Genomic DNA, 27814 nt, shown 5'->3' with positions numbered 1-27814 from the left:
GCAGTGCCAGTGCCGTGTTAATATGGGTCTCAGGGTGCATCTTAGGTCTGCCAGTGTGAGAACAAGGCTGCCTCTCTTCCCTCCAGTACCGCACCTTTGATCCCTGCAAACAGCTGTGGTGCAGCCACCCTGACAACCCATTCTTCTGTAAGACCAAGAAGGGCCCGCCCATCGATGGCACCATGTGTGCACCTGGGAAGGTACCCCCCCCCCCCCCCCCAAGGCTGAAGCTGAAATATGCAGTTAACCTTATTCTCTCCCACACTATCACTGACCTATGTGAACAGCTGCACGCATCCATGATAACACACTTCTGCTCTCTGCTAACTAGGGCTGGGCAATAAATTGATAAAATATCGTATGGTGATTATGATATTGTCATCATTTTTAATATCACGATACAGCCTAAACACTTGTTTTCATGCATAATTAGCAGTTATACTGCGCTGTTTTTTACAGAAATTCCATCAAGTTATAATTTGGCATAATTTATCATTGTACCTGTCACATTCTCTGTAACTATTAGTAAAACAATTTGTCATATTTCTGTTTTCTGCATATGAATTTTAGAATATTGTGATAAACATTGATATTATGAAAATCTCTGAAAATATTGTATAATATTTAGGGCATATCATGTAACCCTAGTCAAACCCTTTCCCTGGAACGAACAGCGAGGCAGTCACTGGGGAAAAAAAAGTACTATTGCTATTTTTCTAGTGTTATGCCCTACAACAAAAATGTATTTATGGATGACTTATTAAAATTAGATTTCACTTTGCAGTCCATTCAGTCTGTCACCTTTTTCATAATCTCAGTTTATTTACGGGCAATTCTAAGGGAATTTTAAGCACATATGGGGCAGTGAAGTAAAGAAATATTGTGAGAATTATCGATATCGTTTGAAAAAATCATTACAATTAAATGTTTTGCAATATGGCCCAGTCCCACTGGAAACGCTTATAGACATATCTGCAGCGACACACTTTCCCAGCAATTACACTCAGTGACTCTAAATCAGTCCTGTTTTCTCCTAAGCCACCTGAGATGTTCTCCTGCTGCACATAACCTAATGGAACGGCGTCTCTCCCACCTCCCAGCACTGTTTCAAGGGTCACTGCATCTGGCTGACACCAGACGTCCTGAAGCAAGACGGCAACTGGGGCATGTGGAGCAAGTTTGGGTCCTGCTCCCGAACATGCGGAGGGGGTGTGAGATTCAGGACCAGAGAATGCGACAATCCAATGTGAGTGCTGGGCTTCGGGGTGCCCTTTGTCTGCCACTGCAGGCCAGTAGTGGCCCTGAGTGGTCTTGGAGAGCTGGTCAGGGCCAAAGAGTCTTTTCAAGAGCCATGTAAAGTTCGTCGAGCTCAATGGAGATTCTCCTCAGTAAAATTCACAAAGGAGCACTTAGGACACACAAGAGTGGCACTTTCAATTTCTTGTGCAAATGGGGCAGGTGCTCAAGCACCCCCCCTCCCCCCCCCGTTGCTGGTGGCAATTCATAATTAAACTGGTTTCATGGGCCATTATAAATGCTGATTTAAATGTCAAATCTGTTTAATACTTATCAACTATTAAATAATTGAGGCAAATATAATGTATGGTGGTAATTTATGATTAGACACATGGCGGTATATTTTTTAGGTTTAAAATATTCTTTAAGATTCATTTCCAGTTGAGATCTCAAAAAGCATTGGAGTCCTTGAAATATTTAGACTGGTTGAACCATGACCTGAACTCGACTGGCAGCTAAATGTTAAATATTTAGGTATGTGGCTGGTGCAGGAACCGTCGCACAGAAGGTCCAGTGGCAGGTCGAATGTCACATCTCAGGACAGAGCACTCTTCACTTCCCATGACAGGCCATTATGTTCTGCCTACCTTTACTTCTAGCTGTTAATTTAAAAAGAAAACTCATTTCTAATTAAAGGAGCCAAAGTCTTAAAAGTTGCATGACAAAAGTTGTAAGGTGTCATGAGAGTCAAGCTTCTGAAAGGTAATGAAAGTTACAGTAATGTCATATTTTTTTTTTACTTCAAATGGGACACATACAGTATGTGTCACGCTATTTTACGGAAAGGTTTTTGGAGTTCTTACTTTGTTCTGCTTTGCAGTGACACTGATGGCAGTTCTCTGCTTCATCTGTGAGAATTTCATTGATGCGCTTGTGCATTTTCCCCACAATTGGGCCATGCTATTAAGCAGGTTGTGTATATTTGTCAGCAAAGCAAATATTACAGGATGCATGACATCTATCCATCCATTATCTTCCGCTGAATCCGAGGTCGGGTTGCGGGGGCAGCAGTCTCAGCAGGGAAACCCAGACTTCCCTCTCCCTGGCCACTTAATCTAGCTCCTCCGGGGGAATTCCGAGGCGTTCCCAGGCCAGCCGAGAGACATAGTCCCTCCAGCGTGTCCTGGGTCTTCCCCGGGGCCTTCTCCCAGTGGGACATGCCCGGAACACCTCACCAGGGAGGTGTCCAGGAAGCATCCTAATCAGATACCCGAGCCACCTCATCTGGCTCCTCTCAATGCGGAGGAGCAGCGGCTCTACTCTGAGTCCCTCCCGAATGACTGAGCTCCTCACCCTCTTTCTAAGGGAGAGCCCAGCCACCCTGCGGAGGAAACCCATTTCGGCCGCTTGCACTCGTGATGTCGTTCGTTCGGTCACTACAGGATGCATGACATACTCTGGAAAAAATTACCACTCTATTTTTTTTTTAAATCTGCATTTTTAAATCCTGGTTTAATCTTGGATCTACTGGCAGAAGGCTACACTGCACGGCAGGTTTCTACCAGGCTCGACGTTTCTATGACTGCATTACACAAAAGCAAAGTGAAGCAGTAGATGCTGGAAATAATGAAAATCTAGCCAGAGAGAGGGCAGAAGGAACTTTCTAATGTCAGAGGTGACCGTCAACTTATCCGGCAGTGCCTCATAATTCTGAGGATGACCTCAAGTGACCTTCAAAAAGGAAGGGGAACATAACAGGCTCCTAGAAGTAAGGCTGAAGACCCATAATGCAAGGAAGAAGCCCTTCATTGATGAGATGCAGGGAAGAGCCAGGCTACAGTTTGCAAAGAAAAATAATGTGTATTTTACACAGGCACATGCCCATAAATTAAGAAATGAGTAAAACTGAAAATTTGGCTCTGGTCTCTTAATTTTTCCAGAGCTGTATTTACCTGTAGAGGGGTAGGCATTAAATCATTAATAACTTAGGTGATTGCAGATTGTCCCTTGTAATTGCTTCTTATCATCAAGACTTACGTGGAAGAATCGAAAAGGTCAGTTAAGGAGATCGTTAAAATTATCTCACAATGTAAATTCTTCCTCATCAATCAAATGCTAGCAGAAAAGCTCTTAGCCAAGAGTAAAGATATATTTGACCTCACCAAAAGTGAGATGGCCTCACTAAAGTGAGATGACCATCAAGGTGTAGGATGCTCCGCCACTTTGGAAAACGCGCCAGGTCAGATTTTCAACCTCCGTTGAAGAGAGACCACCCAGTGACCTCAAATACTTCACCAATGGGCACTTGACCTGACAGATGGAGCAAGGCTCGCGTCAGAAATTACAAACCTCGTCCTCTCAGATTGAAATGCCAGGAAGGAGGTGGCGGTGTGATGTTTTGGGCTGGAATAATTGGGGGCAAGCTGATTAGTCACTGGCAAGTACCTGTAGGTGTAAATTTGACTGCGGATGCTTATATTGAATTTCCAAACAACACCTTTGTGCCACGCTACAAATGTAAGCCGCTGGAATTAAGATGACAAACGACGGTCATGCGTCACAACATTCCATCGCATGCTGCCAGAAAGAGTGAAGAGTACTTCATGAAATCAGGCTTCAGAAATTGCCGTTTGATGGAGCAGCCAGCATTTTGACCCAAACTGAATCCCACTGAGAACCTGTGGAGCATCATCAAGCAACATATTTGTGTCTCAGTTCTCTTCAAAGGGCAAGCTGTGGGTTGTTATTCTAAGCATAAGCGACAAATACGATACCCACAGAAATTCATAATCTAACCAAGACAGTGGATCAAAGAGTTTTCTTGGTCATATCTGCCCATCAGTAAATAAGCTCTTTATTTATGGCAACTGCTATGTATGAATCATTACGGCATAGATGTTGCTGTCATTTCTAAGTAAACATTGTTATAAATTTATGTTTTTGCAATAACCACCTTTATTAAACTACTGTTTTCAGTGTTATTGCACAGGTTTGCGTAATAAAGTGGCAGAGTGGGAAAAGTGCATATTTTGGTAAATTATCAGTATTTCTCCAAATATTACGTAACATTTGGCATGATTTTCACCACTTATTTATATAGATATTAGACAGTTATCGGAGAACTCATGTTCTGCACAATTCCATGACACAGGGTGTACCCAGCCATCGAGGATGATTCCAGGATTTGACCTTTAAAGGGCTGAGCCCTCAATGCGAATGTAGGATATTTGTCAAAAAGATATATATATGTATTTAAAGTGATTAGGCTCAACTGCTTTCTGGGTTGTACAACATATATGTGTAATACAATAGACGTAATTTAAAAATATGCATATGCAACGCCTTTCGTACAACTAGTGTCACGGTTAGTTGATGTTTCTGCAGCCTCACCGACGCCTCATTCCCTCTGTGAACTAAAGAGCAAAGTTTTCAGGAAGCTTCTCACTAGTGTCTCGGTGAGATTCAGTTCAAGCCAAGCAATTGTAAATCAAAAGGGAGGATTCAAAGAAGAGTGTGCTGCTGTGCTATGCTAGATTTATGGGGTTTCAATGGATCTGGGAAAGAATGACAACATTTTTATAGGGGCTGAGAGAAACGATGGGCGCTAATTCCCCCCTAAATAGGGTCTAGCACTGCCTGGGGTAACAGTTATTAACCCAGTCATAAAAAAATGTCTTTAACTTTCAGAGGGTGAGGAGGGGCCTGTATCATGTAGCAGGATTTTTTACTTAGCCGGATAATTTGTCGAAGTTAAGGTAGTCTGGGCTGAACATAAGTGACCGAATATAAATTCCATTTGTATTAAACTGGGCTACCTTAAATCTGACAAGTTAATCAAATAAGCACGAAATCAGGCCCAACGATTACAGCGATTATCTATTTAAGCTTTTACTTATTTTTGCCGGCAAAAAGCCAGTCTTTGACAATACTGACGCCCCCTCACTCCCTGGTTCTTCTGACCCCTCCCAATCACAGCCCAGCAAATGGAGGACGCACCTGCTTCGGTCCAAACTACGAGTTCCAGCTGTGTAACACGGAGGAGTGCCCTAATCCCATGAGCGACTTCAGAGAGGAACAATGCCGGATGTGGGACCCCAAGTTTGAGTACCAGAACAGCAGGCACCACTGGCTGCCCTTCGAGCACTCAGACCGTAAGTACCCTGAGTGAACAGAGGCAGTGCTGTGGGAGGTTCTTCACTGCAGTTGGTGTTGGAATGGGATGGGGATGAGTAGGGCCTACATGGGATGACCGCTGTCGTTTTTCTGTAATGTTTGTCCCAGCAGCAGTGGTCATGTGGTGGCTAAGAGCTGGTAGCTTAGCTTGCCTTGGTGTGTTTCATACTGTGACCATTGGTGTGAGGTTCCGAGCAGCAGAAGTAAAGTATGACAGGAAGAGTGCAAGTGAGTCCAAAGGAGGGCTCCTCAGCGACTCCGATGAGACCGGCTGGGTAGAGAGGCCACCATCCTTCATTCCCAGTCATCCCTTCCTCCACCAGAGCTCAAGTGTCTGCTCTTCTTCCTTACTTTCCCACCACATCTGCTGACTGTCACTGTAATCAACTTAATTAAACTATTAAGGAATTAAGTAGCTTGACAAATCTGATTCCTTGCCCGAGTGTCTTGATACTCATAATGCCAGGGGGTTTAAATATGTGAGGTGACACGCGGCAGAGAGAAATATAATCACCTGAAAGTCCGTCACACCCTGTCCATCACGCTGGACTCTAACCGCTGAATATCCATAACACCATCTGTACTGTTGGAAAATGTCTGTCTTGTTGCACAAACCATCCATCTTTGTGAAAGTCCTCAAATACCAATAGCTACCAGCCTTTCAAATAATCCATTTTTAGCTGATGCTCATGCTATTATTTCGCAAATAGATTCTCTGAAGCTTCAGGCTATCGCGACTGATCGGAACATTTGAGGCTAAGTCTGTCCATAGAGCCTGACGTCTCAAACCCATCCTGTTATTGATAGGGACTTTGACTTTTAAAATCCTTTTATTGTCCCAAAAGCACAAACAACACCAGTGAAATACTCGCAAGAAAAACACTTTGCACAAATCCACGAAAGCCAGAAATGCCATGCACCGTCACAATTTTAACACAAGGCCCTGACCAAGTTCACGCGACACCTCACCTTGACCCCTTGTCCCCATACAGTCGAGAAATCCTGCAGTGCGTGGGTCAATAAAGAGTATGTTTGCTGCTCCCTAGGTCTCATCACTGCCACCCCACCAGTACGAACGTAGGGTCCATCGATCCAGCCCCTCTCAGCGTATTCTTCCAAGTCAGCCGAACCGCCAAAAAGCATAACATTCACAATTTACCCTTCTCATGCTCCCCACATCTTGAACCATAAATAAGCAAACTATCACAGAAATCTGCCCCAAACCCACCAAACCACTCCTTCAGCGCAGGAATGCGGTCCCAAGCCTTGCACACCGCAAAAATAAAATGCGCCAAAATTTCATCTTGTTCACAAAATGGCAGTCCCCCCCCCTCCACAGAAGGATCAATATGTGCCACATGTTTGTAGGCACGTCCTGTGCAGACAAATGATCCTCTTATGACCACGACTCCCCCCTAAAACACCGCAAATTGCCCATACTAGCATATAGCATGTGTGACCTACCCTCACAAAGAACCCTAAAAGAAATGTCCGGCGTCAGGTCAATCAAAGTCATAATGACCTGCTGGTGACCCTAGTAAAACAGGAAAGGTCCTATGCAATTTCTACCACTACCAGATTCATACGCAATGCTCACACAATACTATCGCATCTGCTCTCCCGCACCTAATAAGATGTCCTCTACAGTTACCTTGGGATCAGTCTCACACCTGACCCTGTGCCGCAGCGAAAGAACTCACGCCCATCAAAATGGGATGCTGTCGCAGTAAACAAGAAAGCATAACTGTGCAGCACATAGGAACACCAATCGTCGAAACACAGAAAACGCAAAAGTTGGAAAAAACACGGAAGTCTCGCACCAGCCACAGGTGGTTAATGCGTACTCTCACATACTCCACCCACTCTCAGCAGTCATTCTGGCAGAGAGAGAGAGAGAGAGAGAGAGAAAGGGAGGAAGGAGAAACCTGGCCCATTACACATGAACACAGAGAGATGGAGAGGAAACCAGCCTGTGACACAGTAACTGAGAGAGAGGGGAAACCTACCCTGTTATACAAGAACAAACAGAGACAGAGAGGAAACCCGGCGTGTTACACAAGAACAAACAGAGAGGAAACCCGGCCTGTTACACAAGAACAAACAGAGAGGAAACCCGGCCTGTTACACAAGAACAAACAGAGAGGAAACCCGGCCTGTTACACAAGAACAAACAGAGAGGAAACCCGGCCTGTTACACAAGAACAAACAGAGAGGAAACCCGGCCTGTTACACAAGAACAAACAGAGAGGAAACCCGGCCTGTTACACAAGAACAAACAGAGAGGAAACCCGGCCTGTTACACAAGAACAAACAGAGAGGAAACCCGGCCTGTTACACAAGAACAAACAGAGAGGAAACCCGGCCTGTTACACAAGAACAAACAGAGAGGAAACCCGGCGTGTTACACAAGAACAAACAGAGAGGAAACCCGGCCTGTTACACAAGAACAAACAGAGAGGAAACCCGGCCTGTTACACAAGAACAAACAGAGAGGAAACCCGGCCTGTTACACAAGAACAAACAGAGACAGAGGGGAAACCCGGCCTGTTACACAAGAACAAACAGAGACAGAGGGGAAACCCGGCGTGTTACACAAGAACAAACAGAGAGGAAACCCGGCCTGTTACACAAGAACAAACAGAGAGGAAACCCGGCCTGTTACACAAGAACAAACAGAGAGGAAACCCGGCCTGTTACACAAGAACAAACAGAGAGGAAACCCGGCGTGTTACACAAGAACAAACAGAGAGGAAACCCGGCCTGTTACACAAGAACAAACAGAGAGGAAACCCGGCCTGTTACACAAGAACAAACAGAGAGGAAACCCGGCCTGTTACACAAGAACAAACAGAGAGGAAACCCGGCCTGTTACACAAGAACAAACAGAGAGGAAACCCGGCCTGTTACACAAGAACAAACAGAGAGGAAACCCGGCCTGTTACACAAGAACAAACAGAGAGGAAACCCGGCCTGTTACACAAGAACAAACAGAGACAGAGGGGAAACCCGGCGTGTTACACAAGAACAAACAGAGAGGTCTCCTCTGTGATCTCAGACTAGACACCATGTAGTGATCAAGGGATGGCTGTGTACTCCCAGGTGAGAGAGGCAGTGAGGTGCTTTCCCTCCCTGGATCTATACTCCAGCTGGTCTGCAAGATCCTGCCATGCATCCCACTGAGAATGTGTAACCCCCCTCCCCCTACAAATGTACAGGCAAATGCTGATACTCTAAACAGATCGGGTTCATTAGCTTTTCAGCTACCCCCCCCCCCCCCCCCATTCAACCAATAGAATCTGTCCATCAAGCTTGACTCTCTTACCAAACAGTATATTGACTCTTAATTGGTTAAATCTAGATAAATGTTCCATTAAGGAGTAAAAAATTAATATCTAATAAAAAAAAACATTTTGAAGTAAAGTTACCGTATTTTTAAGTTCCAGCTACCTGTAAATATAATCTAAATAGCTATTAGATTACCATTTTGAAGCAATGCCACACAAACCGTGTATGTGCTTTCGTCTTCACAAGCACGATTTAATAGAGCAGCAACCATCAGCTGTGAAAATTATTCTGTGGATTGAAGTCCATGACAGCTCACCATGTGGGCTTCCCTGTTTATATACTACCCTCCCCCCCCCTCCCCGCACCAGCCAATGACAGCTCACTATTTGGGTTCCCCTGTTTGCATACCCCCCCCCCCCCCTCCCCTCACCAGCCAAGGAACGATGCCATCTGTACTGCCAGTCCAGGGAGACGCGGGACGTGGTGAACATGCAGAGGATGGTCCATGATGGGACTCGCTGCTCGTACAGGGACCCCTACAGCGTTTGCGTGCGTGGAGACTGTGTGGTGAGTAGCAGGTCTGCGTTATATCATGGACGGTAAATTAGGGGCAGCAGATACAGCAGCTCATTCATACGTCCCTGCATCATCCATAACTGCTTGACTGGTACATGGTGACATTGAACCTGGTGCCAGGAAAACACAGGGCACAAGGCAGGGGCACACCCAGGGCAGGATGCCAGGCCACGGCAGGGCACACACTAAAACTCAGTGACACACTACACGCACTTTAGAGGCTCCAGCTCAGCTAAACCACACGTCTTGTACTGTAGGAGGAAACTGGAGTTGATGGGGGGAACTGGAACGGCACATGGAGAACGTGCACACTCGACACACAGTGAGCAGAAGTGAGACTTGAACCCCCAACCCTGGAAGTGTGAGGCCCATGGGCTTCTCAGATTCATTTTTGCATCCATTTATCCTGTAAGTGGACACTCAGTGCTGCTGTTAATTATTCCGAATCATGGAGATGCTTCAGGTCCCTCCTCACTGAGTTCCAGCCATGTGTGAGATAAGAGTATATATACCACAACTGACGGTTGCCTCCGCTTATTTAAATTACATCCTCCACAGTCCTTGTACAGAAATGACCTGATGTGTGTGTTTTGCTGGGGAGCATAATGATATCCATGAGTAGGAGAGAACTGGAGAACCATCTGCAGTGGAAAAAGGTTACAATATGGAGGAAAGGGGGGTGCAAACAACAAGGACTCTCACAAGCGTTCCACCAGCTAATCAGAGAAGAAAGTCTGGCCAGATATCACCATTGTCCTGGGATCTCGGCAAAATGCAACAGTTCGTTCATTCTTACACAGTTAAGAGAGAATTTCAGAGTGTCATTACGCAGTTAGTAGTTTGTCAGCTAGTGTGGCTGTTCCCATGCTGGCCAGCTCCTCTGAGACATGTTTTCCGTTGTCTAGCAACCATTTCTTATTTGCGCTGCCTAGGGATTGCGTATTTTAAGTGAAGTATGCTATTTCATAAGTCTGCTCATTAAAATACCACTTTTAAATAAAACATGTTTTGAGCAATGTTTAAAATTTGCCATAACCATTTGTAAAAACAATTAGGAGCTTGAGGGGATGGTATACTGTGAATGTAGACACAGTTTTTTTAACACTTTATTAAGACAGACGTTTGTTTAGAAGGGTCAATGACGTCTGCCCTTTAGCTCAAGGAGATTTACTGTCGGGTATCCAGCTTGAGGACCCATACTTGTAAGCTGTTGGGGAATTATCTGTGGAGACACGTTGGCATCATGAACAAGTGAACCTGCCATCCCTGCGCCATTCTGTAAAACAATACCTCATTTATGTGTAAGTGCATGTAAGCACAGATCATCAAAAACGACTGAACTCACTGTCGACCTTTATGGTGTCGTGTGGTTATTTTGCTGTTTTCCACTCATCTTCCCCCAGCCCTGCGGCCGCCTTGTACCCCTCTTCCCCCAGCCCCGCGGCCGGCCCGCACTCGTCTTCCCCCAGCCCCGCGGCCGGCCCGCACTCATCTTCCCCCAGCCTCGCGGCCGGCCCGCACTCGTCTTCCCCCAGCCCCGCGGCCGGCCCGCACTCGTCTTCCCCCAGCCTCGCGGCCGGCCCGCACTCGTCTTCCCCCAGCCCCGCGGCCGGCCCGCACTCGTCTTCCCCCAGCCTCGCGGCCGGCCCGCACTCGTCTTCCCCCAGCCTCGCGGCCGGCCCGCACTCGTCTACCCCCAGCCTCGCGGCCGGCCCGCACTCCTCTAACCCCAGCCCCGCGGCCGGCCCGCACTCGTCTACCCCCAGCCCCGCGGCCGGCCCGCACTCGTCTTCCCCCAGCCCCGCGGCCGGCCCGCACTCGTCTTCCCCCAGCCTCGCGGCCGGCCCGCACTCGTCTACCCCCAGCCTCGCGGCCGCCTTGTACCCCTCTCCCCCAGCCCTGCAGCCAACCCTAACCATGCAACTGGTGTCTCTGACTACAGAAAGTGGGCTGTGACTATATGATCGGGTCCACTGAGCAGGAGGACAGGTGCGGAGCCTGTGGGGGGGACAACTCCAAGTGTAAGACCATCAAGGGGAACTTCACCCGGAGTGCCAAGAAGCATGGTATGCCCCCCCTCCGCCTATTCATAAGTCACTGTTTGTTTTGTTGTTTAGTTGCCATCTCTTGCACACTATCCCTCATATCATGGAGCCACGTACACTGTGTGCTGTTTCCCTGGCGCCCCCTCCCGTGTTAATGAGTGCCCACTCTCTGCCTGCCATGCAGTCTCAGTGTTCTATCTCATGGCTGGTATTGGATGGTATGGACAGCCCCCCATACATTGTCACTACTGGGCAGCAGAAGGGAGATCTATTGTATGGAGATCTATAACCTCCCCCCGCCCCCCCCCCCCCCATTACCTCACTTGCTCCCTTCGAATGCACTGCCAGCCCAAACAGACCTCAAAGAAAAAACCCCGACAGACGGCATGAACCATCCTCCATTTATTATTCTCCTTAAATACAGGCATTTTATTTGCTGGCTGTTAGATACAAATTATGTAACAGAAAACCTCGGCGCCGGGACGCAGATCAGAAGAGGCAGAAACGATTTAAATACATCTGTTTGCTTTCCCTGGCTTCCCCGGATTGTGTGTGATGGTGACGTGGGACGAACTAATCTGTGTTTTCTTTAAGATTCAGAGCGCCCTCAACTGTTAAATTGGTTTATATACAAGAATGGAACTAAGGTTCCAGGTTTAAAATGTTTCCATATGAGTACCTCGGTACCAAAGTCCCTAAGGATTGTCAGTCAAACTTTCCGGTTTAACGTCTGATTCCTGTCTGCAGTTCTTAGTAATGGCTGTATCTGCAGTGTTCTGAAGCTCTGTGATGAGTTTTCGCATATGATCAGAAAACTGGTGACCATCGGCCATGAAAAAGACGGCATACCTTCTTACCTTCGTTACAGCAACACAAGATGAAGTTGAAACCTGAAAAAGCACCATAGCCACCGTTTAAATGCTAATAAATCCGGGTGTGCTGCTTGTGCCTCAGCCCTCTGTCAAACTGAGGTATCCTTTTGTAAACGTTGCTTTCCTCTGTTTTCTTTCCAGGTCTCATCAAAATGCTTGAAATCCCCCGGGGGACTAGGCATCTCCTTATCCAAGAATCCAAGGGGACACCACACATCCTGGGTAGGCCAGCAGAGACTCCATGGGACCGGCATGCAGATGCATCGCTCTGGGGTGGAAAGTCCAGGCCCCATTTTCCATGGAGTCAACAGCTGCCTGTTCTCTCCAACAGCCCTTTCCAAGATATCCACCTCACTGCCATTCCTCTTAAGCTGCCCATGGGCTCTGAGGGAGGTCATTCTAGGGGAAGCACTGTTTTGGGGGCTTACAGAATAGGACTACATAGAGTTACGTGTGCTTGGGGCTCGGTGGTGATTAGTGTTCTAAAATGTCCACAGTGCTAAAGAACCAGGCAACTGGGAACTTCTTCCTGAATGGTGAGGAGGAGTTCCCCGAATCTCAGATGGTCATCGAAAAAGGAGTGGAATGGGAATACCTGAACGACGACGATAAGGAGACCATCCAGACTGACGGCCCACTGGGATACGGGGTCCTCGTCATGGTGAGCCTCACAGACGAACAGACAACCTCGCTAACTCGCTAACTCCCCATTTTGTTGTTTGTCCACATTTAGGTATATGATGAGTATAAAATGGGAAATCAAGCTGACCCACAGAGTTGGTTTAGGGGCATTTTTGCTGTACCATTGTGTCACTGAGCAAGTTAGTTAGCCTGAACTGCTTTCAAATATACTGCATTCTCTATTAGATAGTAAAATATGTACATTACTTTGGATATAATATTAGCAAACAGATGGTGCATTAATATAGAGTAGAATCCGGTTTCCTGTGAGTAGGAAAGGCAGCCTTTTCTGTGTATTACACTGTGGTGTAAGGTAATTACAATCTGGACTGGATCCATTCTAATTGTGTGGGCAGAGGGAAGCACATGGAGCAGGTCAGTGATCTCTGCGGAGCAGCAGGGCGTCCCGGCGTTATGCCGAACGGTCACTTTCTGGGCACTTTCTCAACCCGCACAGATGCAAATGCATGGCGAGGCCAAGGTCTCCCTGTCCTACAAGTACATCATCCACCAGGACCTGCAGCCGCCCTTTGAGAACAATGGACTCTTGGAGGACTGGGACCTGTATGAGTGGGCGTTGAAGAAATGGTCACAGTGCTCAAAGCCTTGCGGAGGAGGTGAGCCCTTTCCGGGGAGGGATGGGCTGCCCTCTTGTTAGTGTGTGGTACAATGCGAAGGTTTTAGACAGTCGAGGAAAATGTGGAAGGCTGCTTACCTTGGTAGCGATTGTGTATTCCCACAGAAAAAAAAACAAAAATTAACATTATCAATAAAGATGCAAATTAACGGAAATCCGATAAAAAATCAAGGGGAATTTCATCTCTTCGGCCAGAAGTTAATGATATCTTGGATAGATAAATAAAAACTCTGCTTTGGGACCCAAACTTCTCCTCTCTGTGCATTCCTTAAATTTCTCTACCAGCTCAATTAATTAACTAACTTTATTTGTTAAATAACTCAGTGGGTTATGAATTAGCCAAATAAGGTGGGGTGGTGGTCGAGTTACATGGGTGTTTTGGGCGGTTTCTGAAAGTACTGCAGTGACTGCAAGGGTGTAACTTTGGCTGGAACATTGGGGGGGTTGAGGTCTCCACCCATTACGGGAGATTAAGGGGGTCGTATTAGCTGGTTTTGTAATAGTTGGAAGTAATAGTTGCATGTATTTTACCATAGTGTTGACTGGCTGTGCAAACCATGAGCAACAAACCCTACACCTAACCCTAGCTTACTGATGTTCTGATATTAGGTATTAGACATCGTGTGTGAGTGTGTTCTTTCATTTAAAGGTATCCAGTACACAAGGTATGGATGCAGGAAGAAGTCTGACGGCAAAATGGTTCACCGCACCTACTGTGAAAACTTAAAGAAGCCCCAAGCCATCAGTCGGGATTGTAACGAGAAGGAGTGCTCTCAGCCCATGTGCGTCCCTGGTCAGACCCTCCCCACACTGGCCGGATTCTCTCCTAGTTTTGTTTGTGTCAATCTGCCGCTCTCCTCCCCATGTCCTCAACAAGTTTATGGGCAAATAGCAAGTCCAGAGTAGGCATCACAAGAAATAAGTATTAAGTAAGCAACAAAACCCAAAGCAAACAACCCAGTTTAGCCATTGGTTTGACCCCATTGGCTTATAAAATAATGCCTGCATGGAATCCTGATACAGAGCTAAAATAAGAAGAGGTCTGAATGATTTATTGACTGATTTTTTTTTTTTTTAAATCTTACTGACACATCCTGTTCACAGTTTTATACCCTTATACCCCACATGCATGCTAGCTTTCAATCTATTAGCTATATTTCAGTGTGGTGTTTGACGGAGTGAGGCATGTGGCGTTATATCGGTAATGGAAGGGTGATAGCCAATACCATGATGGGTGTGTGCGTGTGTGTGTGTGTTTCCATTCCTTTCAGATGGGTGACAGGCGAGTGGGAGGCCTGCAGTAAGTCCTGCGGGAAGATGGGGTACCAGATGCGCTCAGTGCGCTGCATCCAGCCTCTATACGACGGCACCAACCGCTCGATCCACAGCAAGCACTGTAACAATGAGAGGCCCGAGGCCCGCCGGCCCTGTAACCGACACCTCTGTCCCGCCAACTGGAGAGTGGGGCCCTGGTCCCAGGTGAGAGCTCATGCTGTTTCTGTGCGTTATTGTCTGTGAATTCATGCATATAATACCAAGGTGCGTCTGCAGGAGATTCAAAGGATTCATATTATCAACAAAAGCTATTGAATCCTTTGAATGCAGGTGTGAGTTCTGCCCGATGAAAAATAAAGGGAAATATAGGAATGAAGCACTGATATTGACTGGCTAACCTCACATTTAGGCAAGTAGGAAGTGCATCTATTTTGTCTATTAGGGGATAAACCCGGGTTCCGTCCCCCTTCTCCCTTATATAGGGTGAGTCCTGCCACAAGATATTCCTCGAGTGGAGTGAATGTCACTACCAATCACTTTACCAAACACAGTCTGCTGAATAAGTCACATGTAAGCTATGTATGTATGGTGAAGTATAGTATAGTATAGTCTGAGAAACTTCTCAGTCACTCCCAAATGTATTATTTTAGTAAGTTCTTCTAAAAACTAGAGTGTAGCACAATTTCTGCCTTCCACTGAATATTCAGGAGGCTAACAGATTTTCCTTTACAATATGCCGTTGAGCTGGAAGGCACCTTGGTATTTGGTGAGTGATATTGCTCTGGGACTGGAGCAAATGTTATTTGCCAAATTATTTCTAGTGAATGGCTAGATTCTGTAGGTTTGGATTCTCCTCCCAGTGATTCTTTAATAGAGACAAAAATTCCCAGTTACCCCCTGCCATACAAGAGAGTATTCGAGAGCACAGACAACTGGGGAACCTCTCAAATAGGCAGAAAAGGTTTGATTTGTTTGACTGACTTGTTTATATCCACAGACTTGAAACTTTTGATAAAACATCAGAGTAAGCCATCCATTTCAGAATGACATTCACTGGTCACATGCAGTGATTTATGAAGTTCGCTCAGTGTATGAGACACTCGCTATGTGCTTTGATATCCCCCTTTTGGGATTTGCATTCTGCCGAAATTCCTTCAAAAAAATACTTCATAACAATTCAGAAAATACTGCTGTCACACCCTCTCCCCACAGACCCATTCTGTGTCTATTTTAGAGAGAGGGAGTTTACTAGAATAAGAAAAGTTATGTATATATTGATCTGTATCTATGTGTTTCAGTGCTCTGTCACCTGCGGCAACGGAACACAAGAGAGGCAGGTTCTGTGTCACACCCGTGACAACACCATTGGGCTCTGCATGGATACCAAACCGGAGAACATAAGGGCTTGCCGACTGACACCGTGTCCAAGTGAGTCGCACGCCTGGTTAAGGGTCATAACAGGAGGCAGCTCCTGCCTGTGGAAACGTTAACCAGTCCAGCCCACTTTGGTTCTGCCAGCTCGCAGACACTTCAGTGTCATGTAAAGGGAAAGTGTTTTATATAGGCAATTTTGGGCCTCAGGCATGGCGTAGACTAGAATGCAAGGCCCCAGAGCTCTGGGTTCGGCAAACGAATTCACACTCGTCTTTGCTTCTTCCCAGGGAGCCCCCTCGACCACGGCAAGAACGGCAATTTTCTGATTCAGTGGCTGTCCCGGCCCGACCCAGAGTACCCCATCCAGAAGATCTCTTCAAGTAAACGGCCACTTTATAACTCTGACCTCGGTCTTCGGTGCATGCCGTTTCTGACATGGACCCTGCCCCTTTCCCTCTGCCTCCCCTTGTGGGGCAAGTTTCCCTGACCGCAGACGCTGCGCTTCTTTCATTTTGGGGGTGTGTCTCCGATGACATCTCTGCAGGAGGGAGGTCACGGCTTTCGCGCTATCTCTCTCTCTCCGTTTCTCTCTCTCTCCTTGTGGAGCTCTGTGTTGTGAACACTGGTCTCTTGACCTCGCCAAAAAGGCTTTCAGTTGACTGGCGGCTTTAAAGTGTCGGTTTTGCGGGTGGCGGGTTGCAGCCTTGTGATTGGGCACTATCTTCAAGCTGCGTGTCGCTCGTGGGTTAAGCTCTGACGTGGACGCCGCTCCTCGGTATCGTCGGAGTGTCTGGTTGTGAGAAAAAAAAATTATATATATATATATATCGAAAGCTTTCTCGTGAATGTGATCTTGTCACATCGACGGCATCTTCTAGGTGCTCTCTCTTTGCTTCCTGGTTCCATCTTCAAACAGACAGAAACATCGAGCGCAGAACAGCAGAAGAGAATATGACACCAACATCCTCCTTGAGTTCATTAACTGTGAATGTGAGTTATGGTGATGGTGAAATCGATGAGAACAAGGTCGCCTGTAGTGTGGGTGGCGTCTCGCTCATCCTCATCCTCCATCCTCATCCTCCATCCTCTCTCGACTGTTACTACAAAATGTTCAATAGATGCAGCTCATTTGTGCTTGCAGAATTTATATACATAAATATAGATATATATATATAAATATGCGGACAAATCTCTATATAAGAATAATATTTATATTAACAATAACAATACATTTTAACATGAATAAGCTGTTGCTTATTTGCCTACTGACTGTTATGTGTATTTTTGTATTGATTTTACATGAATACAGAAGTAAATATTTAATAAGTGAAGTGTTTTCGGGTCGGGGGGTTGTGTGGGGACTACATATTATGCAGGACCAGGTCGGCCCGTGCCTAACCGTTTATGGGGGGGGTGGGGGGGCATGTGTCATGGCTGTCAAATGGGCTGGTGTTGTTTTTCCGTCCTCGGAGAAGGATCGCATTTCGATTCACGTGCATGTACATTCCTCATGCGTGGCGGTGCGCGACAGACACACGCGCCGTCCCGTGAATCCCGCGTTTGTCTGCAGTGCGCACGCATGCCTGAGCGCGTCCGAGCGAGTGTTTCCCAGATGCGTGCGCGTTCCTGTGTCTCTGGCAACATTAACTGTCAGAAAGTGATACAAAATACCTCATTAACCTTCATCTGAGAAAAAAAAAAAGTAGTCAAATCTCATGTTTGTTACGGACATTAGCAAAAGAACAATGCCTTATTTTGGGTTGAATGTAATGGCATTAATCTGTGGAGAAGATGGCTTTATTTACAGACGGGTGGGTTTGTCCGTGATTCTCGGAACAGAGGCAGCTTCTGAAAAGTGAAAAAAATAAAAAATAAAATATATAAAACAGACAAATGAAGACATTGTGCTGAATCCAACCACAAGGGACAGTTTACAGGGATAAACCAAGTTGGTACAAGGCATCCTCATTTCAGACTCGTCATTGTGTTGTGATCACGTTTCCGTTGTGATTATGTAGCGAGCTATCGAAACTTCGTGCTGGATTTGAGGCGTGGCGATACGTCAGACTTTGCAGTGCGATACTGTACATAAAATTGGTGTTGACTGTATTTAATAATGTTCATGACTGTTAACCTCTTACTTTAAAAAAAGAATTACGAAACTATTATATACTATGGGTACCTTTTTCGTGGCTTCACTGGCCTTCAGTGTGAGGCTGGCTAACGTTGGGGAAGTGTTCAGATGGACTACATGCACTGCATCTATATGCACTTTGCTTTTTTCAGGGAAACTTTATCAATGTTTTGTAAATGTTTAATATGACACTCAGTGTGCCATTTCAGTTTTTACATCATTATGAAATTATTTTCTCTAACACTATTAATTATTTATTTATTTATTTATCGATTGATTGTTTGATCTCCAAGTGATGAAGTGTTTTACCAAAGTGACTGTGAACTTGTACCCTTCAATACAGTTAATTTATTTATTTTTCTTAAGAAGAGTAAAAAGAAAACTATATATTTGAGGGGGGGAGTGCATCGCGTTGTTTCAGTTTCTGTCATCAACTGCAAAAGTTGTCAAAACAATAAAAAAAATGAAAAACAAACATTTGTCCTTCTTCCTGAGTTTTGGTGCTGTGAAGTGTTTCTGTAGAAATGCAAGAAACCATCAGCCATGCGAGAAGCTATCAGCGTATGGACAGTCGCACACAGCACTTACAGTGGGTGTTTCGATGCCACTGGGGGGCCCGTGAGTGCAGCCCCACCTCCCCCCCCAGAGCTCTCAGGGCTGTACTTTTATAAGTGGAGGAAAAAGTGAGAAAAATGATTTGATGCAGTGGCATTTTGAAAATAGAGTTTGCACCGTCAAGCCCTAATAGATGCAGTCAATTGCTTAGTGGAGTGTTTGGTGTTAAAACGCATCTGTGCTCGCTTGGTGTACTACCCACAATGATGGGAGAAAATATCAAACACACTCTAGGTAATTGTGGATGCACAATGGAAGCACCATAGAAACGCAGAAGTTTGATTGGGTGAAAAATGACCGTGAATGTAAACTGACCCCAAAATGGCAGCTGCCCAATCGCATGTAGGCTGCTTTGGCTCCCTCTCTTCTCTCTTGGCTTGCCGCCGTGTTTAGGTCCTGTTTACAGCCTGTACCCTGCATACCCTTTTCCGCTCAGGCTTTCATGCCCAGTGGCTCTTCCCCTGTCTCAAATGTTTACTCTTATTTTTCCAGGGCAGCGTTGCCAAGGGGACAAGTCAGTGTTCTGTCGCATGGAGGTCCTGAATCGCTACTGCGTCATCCCTAGCTACAAGCAGTTGTGCTGCAAGTCCTGCAACGAGATCAGCCCCACCCCAGAGCCCAGCCCCTCCTTCCCCATGAGGAACACCACTGTAAGCACAGACAGGAAGTACACCACGGCTTCCCCCCAAACAGCGAGCAGGTATAGCGCAGCTCCTGAATACACATCTTGGAGATACCCATCATTTACCATCTCCTCCATCAGCAGCAGATTGTTCACAACAATAAGTCCAGCCACCAGCTTCACTCACCCTGCAGCCTCCAGTTCCATGTCCGTTTCTGAGGACGCCAGCACAGACCCTAGCTATGACGACTGGATGCTCACCGGTGCCACTCTCCCGTTCAAAGACACCTCTGCAGATGTGAGTGATGCCTTTATTTCTGAAGAGACTACAATTCCCAGCAGCACCATCACCACGGATGATACAATGAGTGCTTGTACCACCGATACCGGTGATCACATCACAGTCCACATCCCAGCCTCCTCTACTTACCTCAGCAATGTAGCCAACACCGTGGTGCCTACAACTGCGACAACTCGAGTCACCACCACGCAATCCAACGTCGCAAAACAAGAGGAGGAATCCAGAGAAAATAACTCAATCGATGTACCGTATAGGGTCGTCGATGTGGGCAATGAGGTCTCCAACCACTTCATTCCGAGCAAGAGGGAACGGACGCGGAACAAACGGATTCAAGAACTGGCAGAAAACTTTCTCAGAAGGATGAAAAGAGGACCATGAATTTGAATTTCTCTTATAGAGATGTGTCAATCCCGGACTACACTTATTTAATCTCATGAAAACATGCGTTGGTGCTCTTTGTCAGGTGCTGCAAAAACCAAAGGTGCAAATGTTCCTCTCACTTCACTTATTGAAGAAAGGGCAAACTGGAGTTTGTGGTGCGAAACCACTGGCAAAGGTTCGCACCGTCGCTTTGGATCAAACGCAGCCTCTTCAAGATTCCTCGTTGAAGCTATTTGATTAAAGCAGCCTTTAGCTTTTGTGTAAACATGGCATCAGGCTCATTTGTAGTGGCAATTGAGTGTGAAACTTTATTTTTCCATACCTGCCCCAGTGTCTGTGTAGGACACATAGTGTCACATACAGTAGACCACACAGTACTAACACGGCCCTTACTGGACATAGTTTATTCACTGCCATGGTTTATTCACTGCCATGGGGTTTTCAAAAACAAATTGAATTTGCATGTGACACTCCTAGCCGTGGCTGAGGCTAACGGCATGTCACCCTGTAGCCCAGGACTGCAAACATACATCTAAGGTGCGATGTTGCTTTGGCATATAGTGGGAATGCAGGGCGATGCTTTTCCCGCCTATTTTTGTTATTTGCTTAGTTTTATATTTGGCTTCCACAATAAGATTCCTGCAATAAAGTAGATTTTAGTTTTTAAAAATATAAAAAGTTAATTGTTCGCTTGGGATTTTTGTCCATAAAAAAAGAGTCCTGCTCTTTCAGATGTTTTGTCGAAGACGGATAATAGCCAACCATGAGAGTGTGAAAGGCCACCCCCACCATCCCCTCCCCTTCCCTACCGATATCGGACCCCAGAGAGGAGATGCACAGACACTGAAGTAAGGTTTGAAAAAATAAAGCTGCAGCCTCGATGATCCAGGAGGCCGGGCTGCTTTCGGACCTCAAAGGCTTCGTATCCCTGAGTGGACTAACCCGTGATGCGGGGCCCCACCCTCTCTGCATTTAGCGGACCCCACCTGCTGTCCTGCTGCCCGTTGCGCGGTCTTGCTGATTCCGCACCAAAGAAACAGGTCTGCTTGGGAGCGGCGTGTGGAGCGCGCTCTCGAAATATCCCAGCTTAAAACGGCTGAGCTCACGCAGAACCCGGATTCCAAGAAAATGCAGAACTGTCCTTGATCTTTTTTATACGCCTGTATTTGTCAGTCGCTAAGCTGTGTCACACCAGCTACTCTTAGTCGGCGTTTGTCGACTCTTGTCACCCCCTTCTTCTGACGGAGGGATGCTTCTAAGCGACATCGGTCCTCCGCGCTGCTGCTTCCTCTCAGGCTCTATGGTGACACTCTCCAAAGCCGTTTCTCTCGTCTGTATTACATTTTGAAATATCAAAAAAAAAAAAAAAGAAAATCAATAAAAAAATAAAAGTCTTTTACCTTTTGCATCACAAAAGAATCCTACAGGGCCAGTTATTTCTGATGCCGCCTGTCGAGCTGAACACTGGCCGCACTGCAGCTGCCAACATACAGGAGATTCTGTATGATATTTGTACATATGAATTAGAACTTTATTTGGAATATTTATTAAAGCACAGCCGCCTGTGGTATTTTGCACTTTGGGTGTCGTGTGGCTTTTCTGTCTCCCTGTCTAGACTGACCCGTTCCTGTCTGTTCCCCTGCTACCCCTGTTCCCCCCCCACCTTCAGCCTTCAAGGGTAAATAGATTTTCATCCAGGCAGATATGAACGGCCGATGTGGTGGAATGATGGCATGACGAGCAGCAGATAAGCATCAGCAGTGTCCATGTCATCAGTAAAGTTTGTATAAATAGCACCGGTATTAGCAATGGAGATGATATTTCCAGCACCATGCGGTAGGAATTATCATTGATAGAAGAAACCCATACTGGACTGTTTTGGGGTAACATGCGCTTGTTTCTGACCATTGACGGGTATAAATCAAGTTCTAATTGATGGAGATGAAGTGTATTTTAAATAAGTGAATATTTAGTTTGCTTTGGCCAGAATGGTGACTCTTAGGCTAGGAGTCTGTGTCAGAAATCAGAAGGTAGCTGGTGTGAATCCTGTGAATGTCAGGAGTGATTCTACTCCATCAGGCCCTTGAGCAAGGTCCTTAACCTACAAATGCTCCGTCCTGGGTGTGACGTTAATCTACATTCAGCCCTGTAAGGAGGTCCTCCAATTTACGGGGAAATTTGGGGGCTGCTGGCAGGATTGGCACTCTGGTCACCTGAAACAAAGCTGACACTGGTCCATTCAGTATCACGCACTGCACGCCTACATTCGAGTTCTCATCCCTGAGGTGGCTGGTCGCGTGGTGGGTGCAAGAATGCGCTGCAACCAGCCCGCTCAGAACCAGAACGAAGTAGCTGTACGGTGGACCAGGCGTAAGTCTTTTTTTATTTTAACTACTTAAGCTCCACGTCATCTTATCAGCGCCCCAAACACTTTACTGTGAGCCATATATAATAAGGATACGTAATAAAATCGACTGCTGCCCGCCTTATGGCCACTAGGTGGCAGCATGGAATACATTGTGAAATGGCACTAGCTCACTTTGGGTGGGACCACAGCAACCTTCACAAGGATACATATTATCCAGCTACATCTATTAAAAATGTAAATCTTGAGCTTCAGGTCATACTTTTGCCCTTTTAAGTGCAAGAATGTGCTGCTGTTAATGTCATTTAGTCTTCATTGATGATAAAGCTAAAACCTAATAATAACAGTGATATTTGCAGAATATTGCAAAAAGCCAAATTGCCTGCATGACGGGTTAAGAGCCTTGGTCCAGGGCTCACGGACATGTGACTGTTCTATCAAGGCTGTGGTTCGAACTAGCGACCTTCCGGTCACAAGCACAAAGATTTAGCCATAGGCTTAGGCATGGAACATATACAGGTGTGGTGCCACACATAAACAGTTGTGATGAAAGCTGTTGCGCGCCATGGAAAGAGCAGCCTCCAGGCAGTAAGGAGCTGGGCGACATTGGGTGATTTCTCTGTGTCCCACGACTGGAGCACTGGGTAATAGAGTGTTTGTGCTTTCGCTTCTGAGCTCTTGAATACCTTCCTTTCCTTCTAGATACTGGGACTCACCAAGACAAATATTTAGGTATTTTATAAAATCTCAGCAACTTCACTCTGGAAGACCCCGTGTTCCACTTTTGATAATCTTCCTTGTTTATTTCCCAGTGGCCGTCTTTACCTTGTGCTGAAGGCCAGGCAGTAGGCAGTAGGTGGAATGCATCCCTGATCTGTTTCTGACCTTATTCAGCCATCCAGTAGGTAGGAGGTTTATCTCTGTCTCACAGCGTCCCTGAACACAGAATGCTTAAAGATAGCTGTATAAATGACTGATATTCTGCTGATCTGAGGGTGTATTTTGCTGCAAATGGCTGCCAGCCTCCCACGTGAAGCAGGTGGAAGCGGCCGGTTGTTGTCCCCTGCCCCCGCGTTCATCCTTCGCAAGGTTTTTGTGGCCACTTTACCACCACCACCCCCCCCCCCACACACACACACACACACACACAGACACTCCCAAGTAATCCTGAAAGAAATCTTCAAATAAAAAGGCTAAAATTATCCCCATCTTCACAGAGACCTTCTTGGAGGTCATTGCTGTTTTGGTTCAAATCTTGGCTTGTTTAGCTGTAAAGTCCATGGACAAATGTTGGAAGAAAGTATGAGAAACACAAAATCACTCAAAATACTGTAAAAAAAAAAAAAAGCTAAAATGAATGTGACCGGGTTCTTTCCATGCAGCTGACACAGTCCTCTGTAGCTCTCTGCAGAGAGAACCTGGTGACACAAAATGCATTTCGCTCTGCTTACTGTAATCCTGCAGCTCTCCTGTAACTCTCTGTACTTTCATCCTCACACGCAGCCCTTGGTTCCTATATGTCAATGTGAAAACCTTGCAGCTGTGAGAGCCAAGCTTGCACTTTTCATCATGTACACAAGTTTGGAGCTTCTTACCTGAGGCTGCTTAAACCGGCCACGTCTCTGATGGCCTCTCCCCTGCCCTGGTGTTCTCTGCTTGTACTGTCCCAAGCAGATGGTAGGTTTCTGAGTATCTCCCCTACGGAGCTGCGCCGTTGGGCCCACTCTGCAGCTCTTGGCCTAGTGGATCTGCGATGACCTCGTCTGTGGAGCATCTCTTCCCTGCTGCAGTGTCCCGCCAGCAGCATGACCCTGGTTTCAGCCACTGCCTCCACACCCTGAGCCATATACCTCGACGATAACAGTCACAGGTAACGCTATGGACGTTCTCGAGGGACACGCTGCCTACCTCTGCTCGGTGTGTCTTTACAGGAGTGGCACCTGCATCCAGATTCCTCAAAGCTCAGAGCAGCAGTGACTGGCAATACCACAGGGCCGATCCAGCCTTTCCATTATCCTGAAAATACACAACATGATGGATAAAAGAAAGAAAGCGGAGTACTGACCTGCTTCCTGTGTTTCTGGGCAGCATCATTTAAGGGGTGACCCAGCTCTCTCTATATACAAACCGCTGGACCACATATGCTTAAAACCATCTGCTTTATAAAAAGCTCCATGAATGTCTTTCTATAGAAAATGTCTGGGCGTACCTGGAAGTAATGGGCCCCCTTGTAAAATGTCACCTTGCCCCCCCCCCCCTCCCCCCTTAATGGCTTATGTCAAGTACTGGCCCCCCATAAATCTACCTGGGCATTTATCCCCCTGCAACATCTCTGTATCTACATAGGTTCCTAAAGACATCCTGTGGCATGCATCAGTAATGGGGTAATTCAAGCTCTTCACATTGAAAGCATTAAAGCACGACAGTAACCATATTTCTCATGCTCCATTACAATAGAAGATCCCAGCGGACGTAGTTTATAGCTAGAAAGTTGGTGCTTACTGCCAGTAAAATCATCTCCAGGAACCCAACTGCACATTTAAGAATAATTGTGTACTGGTAGCTGAAATACAGCACATGTGAAGTAAGTGCATGCAGTAGCTTTATGCAGTGTATTCCCACACCAGCATGGGCGCCCAGAGACTCGTGCAGACCTCACCTCCGTCTTCCCAATAGGGCTCATTTATGCTACTTCTGTAAGAACTGGCAAGGGATCATGCGGGACTTTGGACTTAAATGAGAAAACAAAAGTCCCCGGGGCACTGGCAGCCATTTCTGGTGTGTTGTTTATGCGTTTCGCCCATGAGGAGGTAGGAAGGGAACAGAAACAGGCCAGGAATGAGATCAACACAGACAGCGGTAAATATTTTATGAAAATGTTTCCATTGTTCGCAAAAACGCATGAAACATTAATGATCTACTTCCGCAGATTCCCTCCCGACTCGACTCGAAGCTCCCCGAGGCAGCTGGAATTGTTTATCAAAGAGGAAAAATAACTTGATAGGAAACCAAGTGACCAAATGTGCTGGGAAATTAATTGGTTTCCTTCTTCTAAACCCAAGGTCTTTTCTTGAGTGACATGGTACACACACGTTCTCCACTGTTTAGCTTGGCTGTTCGGTGTTTAAAACAATACATACCTTATATCAAAGATTTAGAGACTTTTTGAAATGATCATTCTAAATGAGCAATAGGACTTTGTGACCAGGGTGCTTGTCGTATATGTACCATTGCATTGGGGGATCTACTGTATGTATTCAACACACTGTAGCAACAGCCCAATGACCCGGGATCTATGGCCATGGTTGGCTAACTGGGTGTTGGCAGAGGGGAGGATTCTTTGAGTCTCAAAGCCCAAGCAGAATAAGGGAACTGCTCAAAGGTTTCTGGTATTTACAAAACCATACAAAAATATAGGATATGCTGTGTTACCTATAGAGGCATATCAGGGTATCTGTTACCTGAAGCTTCACAGAAGATGGATCAGCCACGTAAGAAACCCTTCTCTAGCCCTGTGACTCGTGAAAGGGGTGACATTGTCGCACAGTGGGTGGATATTGATTACACTTACTATAGGGTCTAGTTCTGAGGTGGCGGTTGTGGGGGGGTGGGGGGGGTGGGGGGCATGCTGGTGATCAGCAGCGGTGCTTGGTGTCTCCGCAGTGGGACACCGTTTTCCCGCGGCTTGGTCAGTCTGTTATCTTTGGTAAACATTCAGCCATTGGTTTGACCCACTTCGTACTGGTGATTTCCCATCCCTGCTTACCTTATTTGTAGAGGAGGTTTCCTGCATGGTGCGATATGAGTGCTAGTGTGGGGTCTCCCTTTGTGGACGGTACACAAGGCAAGCAAAGCCTCATGAGTCACTCTGCCCTGCTGCTCTCTTCTTGTAGCTCAGCGGTTGGCAAGCTTGATTTTGGGCCATAGAAACTATGTACTTGCATGTTTGTTTTTCCAGAAAGCAACAAATATAGATTCAATACTTTGTCGGGCTATTCCTTCTTATGCAAAATAGAAGCCTGACAGATTATTTTTTAACTACTTTTTCTTCAAAATTCAAGAACAAAAGAGAAATTTGCCCTGGGACAAATGAGTTCCATTTCCGGAAGGAGCTGTGTGATATTGTTGGTCACATCTATGTCCTCAGAAGCCCACAGTTTTTGTTAACCGGTGAAAAATTGCATTCGAGATGTGAAACAAAATTAATATTGACCAGTACATCCTCTAAAGGGCTTAAAGGGATTTTTTTTATTAGAATTGTGGCCCTGGGCTAATAAACTTAATCCCAGATTATTTTCCTCCCTGACTCTTCTTCAAATATTCACTTTCTCTGTATATCATCAACTTTCCTGCTCTTGTTATGTAAGCTTTCCAGTCTCATAAAATTATACTTTGATCAGTAAATGGATTACAGTGTAGCAAGTGAGGTTAGCGCTGATAAAAGTGTTTAACGTACGTACAACTTCAAAGTGTTTTTTTTTTCCATGTCTTTCCTGGGAAATCTGGTTCCTTGAAATCAGGTAGCCTTGTCTGTAAGGCAGGCAAGTGATTTAGCCAAACGTAACAGCAGTGGACCCACAGGCAATAGTGCCTGTGTCAGGGTTACATAAGCGGCACGCAAATGGTGCGGAATTCTTACCATACTAATTTGCCATGAAATTCTTTCCTTTCAGGGGCTCAGTTCACTTATAAACTCAGTTATGCTCTTTCCTGACTTTTTTTCCCCCCGGATCATTTTTTGAACCCATTTACCATGTGAAAATTTTAAAAGCCAATATAATTTCTAAGTCTGTTCTAGAATGAGCTGTGTGAGTTTTTATGTCGTTCCTGTGTCTATATAGGTCCCTTTTACATTTCCTGCCTCAGTCCAAAGACGTGGCCGTTATACAAACTGTCCTCTGTAAACCTTTCAGATTCTCAGTGTTCTCGTGTGTGGTTGTGCGTCTGCGTGGGTGCCCTGTGATGCATGGGGAAGTTACCCATCAAGTTTGTCCCTTGCCCTGTGCCCTGCACTTCCTAGGATGGACAGCAGGGTCTCCGTGACTCTCAACTGCACAATTTTAAACGTAGACACCAAAATCCTAAAAATGTTTAAAACTCCAACCACGATACCTCGATACCCTCCAATTACCTCCATATGTTTTCATTTGTCTTTGCCGTTACCCTTTATAATTCACTTGAATGCATAATAGTGGCTTCTCTGTAACTAAGGAAACTGTGAAGTTACCGTTGCTAGGAGATG

At 46.0% G+C, this 27814-nt stretch overlaps 1 protein-coding gene across 2 annotated transcripts in view; it reads left to right on the top strand.

Moving 5' to 3' along the window:
* LOC125750311 (A disintegrin and metalloproteinase with thrombospondin motifs 2-like) overlaps positions 1 to 21784 on the top strand; it is a 110182-nt gene extending 88398 nt beyond the window's left edge. For both annotated transcript variants that reach the window (XM_049027912.1, XM_049027913.1), the window contains 13 exons: positions 87 to 200; positions 1101 to 1246; positions 5212 to 5387; positions 9128 to 9261; positions 11213 to 11336; positions 12329 to 12409; positions 12685 to 12848; positions 13326 to 13485; positions 14155 to 14287; positions 14777 to 14984; positions 16079 to 16208; positions 16442 to 16534; positions 19396 to 21784. In XM_049027912.1, the coding sequence (XP_048883869.1) occupies positions 87 to 200; positions 1101 to 1246; positions 5212 to 5387; positions 9128 to 9261; positions 11213 to 11336; positions 12329 to 12409; positions 12685 to 12848; positions 13326 to 13485; positions 14155 to 14287; positions 14777 to 14984; positions 16079 to 16208; positions 16442 to 16534; positions 19396 to 20204 (2472 nt within the window). In that variant the 3' untranslated portion in view covers positions 20205 to 21784. The remainder of the gene's footprint in view (positions 1 to 86; positions 201 to 1100; positions 1247 to 5211; positions 5388 to 9127; positions 9262 to 11212; positions 11337 to 12328; positions 12410 to 12684; positions 12849 to 13325; positions 13486 to 14154; positions 14288 to 14776; positions 14985 to 16078; positions 16209 to 16441; positions 16535 to 19395) is intronic.
* The last annotated feature ends 6030 nt before the right edge of the window (positions 21785 to 27814 follow it).

Source organism: Brienomyrus brachyistius, chromosome 10 (assembly GCF_023856365.1).
Source record: "Brienomyrus brachyistius isolate T26 chromosome 10, BBRACH_0.4, whole genome shotgun sequence".
Classification (NCBI taxonomy): domain Eukaryota; kingdom Metazoa; phylum Chordata; class Actinopteri; order Osteoglossiformes; family Mormyridae; genus Brienomyrus; species Brienomyrus brachyistius.
This window is presented reverse-complemented; position numbering and strand designations above follow the sequence as displayed.